The following is a 4,743-nucleotide window of genomic DNA, read 5'->3' as shown; positions in this document are numbered from 1 at the left end:
CGCTGGCCGTGAGGAAGTTGACAAAATGGTTTCTGCACGTCTGTTTACCTCGGGCCGCGTTTATAACCTGCTGCAGCTGCTCTGGCAGCAAAATCGCAGCTACTCGAAGCTTCAGAGCCCGCCGGCAGCACCTCGTGTGTGGTGTTCCCCGTTAATTTGCCGGCTAACCGGGCCGCAGCCACTTCCCCGGGAGCCGAAAGAGGAGCCCGGCGAGATCGGCCCCGGTGACATGTGCCCATGTTATGCAACAAAAACTTAATGCGAGACGTGCAGGACCAGTTTGGATCGGTGTCTTTCTTCTAGGCTTCCATTAGCCTCCACTGCATGTAGGTGCTTGCGTTAGATGACTTCATTTATAGGATTCACCCAAGGTTCATCACGGGCACTTGAGAAGATTGCTTTGTCATTTTTTTAACTCACGTTAGTTTCTGCCTGACAGATACCAGGCCATGTTTGCGGTTTTGGTACTGCTCTCTCAACTGCATGTGATGATGTTTGCATTTCCTCACTGCGCAGGGATATTAAATACCTTGAAGCAACCTGAATGGAAAGACGGTAACTTTTAATGTGATTTTAAGCTTTCTAAAATAAAACCGTACCTAACTTTGCTTATGCCTAAAAATCTTTTTATATATGTAAATAGGTTTGGGTTTATCGTTTCTTTTTACTTAATTTTTTAAAAAAAGGACGTTTGGTGCTTAATCTTAGAATATTTGAGTATCTTTTGCTGAAATGATTGATAATTGACTTGTATGTTGATATTAAGTATTTATCAGATCCAGTAGTAAGTGCAGATTGGAACAACTGAGCTTTCTCTAGGTGTCTGGCATTATTGTGATTGATATAACCAGAATCCTCTCAGTAACATGAAAATTCCCGAAGTTTGAAATCTGTTAAGACAGCACTGCTTTGGTACTGTTTGTGTTCATCCTAGTTTTATTTGTGTGTCTAGAATTGCTTTGTATTTGAAAGGCTTTATTTGCATGGGTTTTGAGATTGATATTTTTTTCTCAATATCAGATCCCCTTACAACACCTTGAAAGATAAACATTGTGCTGCTGTTGCAGTTCTTCATTTTGGAGGGAGGGAAGTGGAGAGAAATTGAGGTAAAATCAGCCAAGGTTCCCCAGAAGCACTTGAAAGGACTATGATGTTAAGCCATGTGATACTTGACATTCAAGCATCAGGGCTTCAAAAAAGCAATTTGTAACTTAGCTGCCCAGTCTCCTCAATAGATTAGGAGTGCCGAAACCTTAAGATGGAGTTTAAAAAGTCTTCACATTGAGCAGGAGGCTCCTCAGGGCAGTAGGTTGAGCAGAAAACCTGGCTAGCAGTAAAATGCTTGAGACATGTTATTCATTAAAACCCATATTGCTTTGGGGCATAAAACACCAGGCTGCCTCTTTCCTGTGCGCTCAGGTACAGAAGCCTCTCCTGACAACAGCCCCAGATCCCTCCTCCATGAAAGACAGAGTAACTTAGGAATTACTGAAGAATTGCCAAGAGTATGGGGTACCTGCACTGAGAGGTTACCCCTTCAGCATTTCTGAGCATTTTTTAGCAGCAGAGCTATTTTTTTCAGCACATTTTGTTTGGATGCAATTTCTAATTAAATGCTAGGCATCCTAAAATCACATTTACCATTTTGTTGAGCCAAGGACTGCAGAACTGCATTCAGTTCCCTCACGTGGAGGAGGCAATTAAAATGCATCTGTTTCATTCTCCAAATACCATCTCAATCACCAGGTTGCAGGTAATTTGGAGATGGAGATGCGTGTACTTTGTGTCTGTGTCCTACAAAGTGAAAAAAGTACAGATAAACTCACTGAAAGGGAAAAGGAGCATGTATCACTGCAAATGATGGGTCCTGGGCTCCACATGGCTTGCCTATGTATTCCATGTTGATTAAAGTGCATCAAATAATCTGAGTTAATTTGGAAGTCTAGTTAATACTACTTGCATGGTAAGGAATGAAACACTAATAAGCAAAACTGAAAGTCTTTGTTTCAAAAGACTGAAGTTACTCTCCTGATTTGCGGTGAACCAAGATATTGGTAATATTTTTTTCCATGTAACTCTGTCCCCTTTCCACTTGAGGGTTTGTTTTTAAATATTGTCCTTCTCTCTGTTTACTCTTAGATACAGCATAAACATTTTAAGCTTAGATTTTCTTAAAATTACTTTAGAATAATGGATTTCCCTTCCTATACAAATGTGTGTGCGCACATGTGGCTTCTTCAATATATGCTGTAATATTATCTAAATTATATAAATATGTACTGTAATACTCTTTCAATATACTATAATTCCAAAGACATAAACAGCCAATATACAAGTTACACTGCGGTTTTCTTAGTTTTCAGAGACGGAACAATTTTGGGATACCATGACAAGATCTAACAGTAACTATCAGGGTAGAAATTCCTGAATGATGTGATAACCTAGCCAAACAAGCCAACAAGAACACAGAGCTAATTTGTAGCCAAATAATTTTATACTGAATCTCATTTCCTTTTTTAGCTGTCTGGCTTGGTACATAATAGTGTTGCTTCTGCATTACACTTTCAAAAATAATCCTCTGGTCATTAGTTACTTAAGCAAATGGTCTAATTTCTTGGAATGCAGAGTAGGCTCACACTGAAAACCAAGTCAGAAAAATAGATTTGTCATCTAAAGATTTTTCTTTTAGGAGGCTGTGGAGCAAGAGCAGGCTAAAACTTGATTATGCGAAGTGCCTGATGAGAAAAATGCATTCCTGTATTCCAAAGCCTTCTATAATTTCACTAACTCTTCTGGAATCTCACCTCACAACTTACTCCACAAGGCCTTGTGCAGCCTGTAACAAAGACAAAAGAAGAAAATTAAATGTCTTCAGAAGTGCCTGTTGTCAGTAAAATATCTATCATGTACTAATTTAAAACAAATGAACTTGGCAATATGCCAGCCTTTACATAAAACTTGCTGCCACAGCTGGAAAGGTGAACAACTGTAAAATGAATAGGATTTTGCTGCCATGATTTAAAATCCAAATTCCATAAACAAAATTTGGAACTCACAGTACCAAAATATTAATAAATGTATATGGAAGATTCTTTTGAAGAAAGGGGTTTCTTTCCTCCTTCTCCCTCCCTTGCTTCCTTCCTACAGTAGGTCGATGTGTTGCTGGGTTTGGATCTGACTGATCCAAAATTATGCCCACATCTCAGAAGGGGTAACACCAAAACCTGAACAACATCTGTATTGAGAATCAAATTTTCTTGGTCAGTATAAGGAATAGATGAAATGTTTTATTTAAAAGGAAGATGTTTCTTTATGTTGCATAGTTAGAAAGTTAGCAGTGAATAGAACATTTTAGTAGACTTTGATGTTTCTTTTGCCTCTGTGTAGTTGAGAGATGCTACAGGGAAAAGTGGTCTCAAAGCGCTGCTCCTTTAGGATATTAACACTTCTTAAAAATACCCAATTTAGTTTTCCTAATTTGTTTTAAATCAGCTTGATTTTTTTTTTTTTTAATTAGTGTTCACATCAGAAAAAGAGGCCAATTTATTCATTGGACGACATCTTCTGAATAACAGATTTGATTTTGAAGCATTCACAGAAGATAACCTGGAAAGAGAATGCTTAGAAGAGCTGTGCAGTTATGAAGAAGCAAGAGAAGTTTTTGAAGACTCTGATAAAACGGTAGCTGTTCAAACTGAAATTACTATACTGAAGAAAGTTACTAAATTATTACTCTATCTAAATACTGTAGCCCTTCGGAAAACTGCATTTAAAAGATGATCTCTCTTGTTGAAAAGCAGAGGCCCCATGTAGATGAGGTTATTGCTCTAGATACACAGTGAGTACACTTGAATATGTGCTATTTGCTTAAAAACTTCAGATAAGGGCTCCAATTCTGCAAATATAAATGAAACTTGAGATGCACTGCTTATGGATATACCTATCTGTGTTTTCAGAGTTTTTAAATTTTTGGTAGTACCTTCTCAGCATCCAATCTGAATGTGTTCTATATGCTCTATGTATTAATTGGTTGATTGTGTCTCTATGTTGTACTAAAAAAGTGGTTTAGATCAGAGGAGAACAGAGCAAATCTGCAGTTCAGCTCTCGCTGAGTATTCCCATTGTCTTCTAAGTTGCCACCTATGTACTGCTTGGAAGAAACTGGGTATAAAAAAAAAAAAAAGAGAAAAATCTTTAAACTTTGATCGCAATAGCAGAACGTTGACGGTTGCCTGAAGGGCTGGCTCTTGCTGCATGCAGCAGAAATCTTTTCACGGCTCTCGGTGTGCTTTGCACTGAGCTGCAGGAAGAGAAGGAATACACTCCTCTCGGTGAAAATGTTAGTCTGACATTGTCTGTCAGTCATTTTCCTGAGAGAAAGGTGCAAGTGTTAAATTGGACTCTCAATGGGAGTCTTTTGCTGGGTAGCAAAACTGGAAATTAAAGCTAAACATATTTAATGCATAATGCTTACACAACATGAAGAGTTTTCTCTTAAACGAATCTCATTATTTTTCCTAGCTGATATGAATTCAGATACTGCTCATGGAAACATCTGATTCTTAAGAACTTGATTTTGCCTCTTTAATACTCTTTTGTAGGGATTTACAAAGATTAATTGTAAGCATTTTTTTAGTGTCAGTCATAATATTTGAGGTAACATTAAATGCACTTTTTCACCAGCTGGCATTTTGGTCTTTGAAATTGTAATTTTTATTCAAAAAATACAGTAGAATAAGCAAA

At 37.8% G+C, this 4,743-nt stretch overlaps 1 protein-coding gene across 1 annotated transcript in view; it reads left to right on the top strand.

Annotated features, from left to right (window-relative positions):
* Nucleotides 1-25: 25 nt before the first annotated feature.
* Nucleotides 26-4,743, top strand: part of PRRG4 (proline rich Gla (G-carboxyglutamic acid) 4 (transmembrane)) — a 6,680-nt gene continuing 1,962 nt past the window's right edge. Inside the window, exons 1-3 of the mRNA XM_008942772.1 lie at nucleotides 26-231; nucleotides 440-555; nucleotides 3,518-3,681. Of these exons, the coding sequence (XP_008941020.1) occupies nucleotides 26-231; nucleotides 440-555; nucleotides 3,518-3,681 (486 nt within the window). The remainder of the gene's footprint in view (nucleotides 232-439; nucleotides 556-3,517; nucleotides 3,682-4,743) is intronic.

This window comes from Merops nubicus, unplaced genomic scaffold, assembly GCF_000691845.1.
Source record: "Merops nubicus isolate BGI_N331 unplaced genomic scaffold, ASM69184v1 scaffold35986, whole genome shotgun sequence".
Lineage (NCBI taxonomy): Eukaryota > Metazoa > Chordata > Aves > Coraciiformes > Meropidae > Merops > Merops nubicus.
The sequence above is the reverse complement of the archived record's forward strand: the minus strand, read 5'-3'. Positions and strand labels throughout refer to the sequence as shown.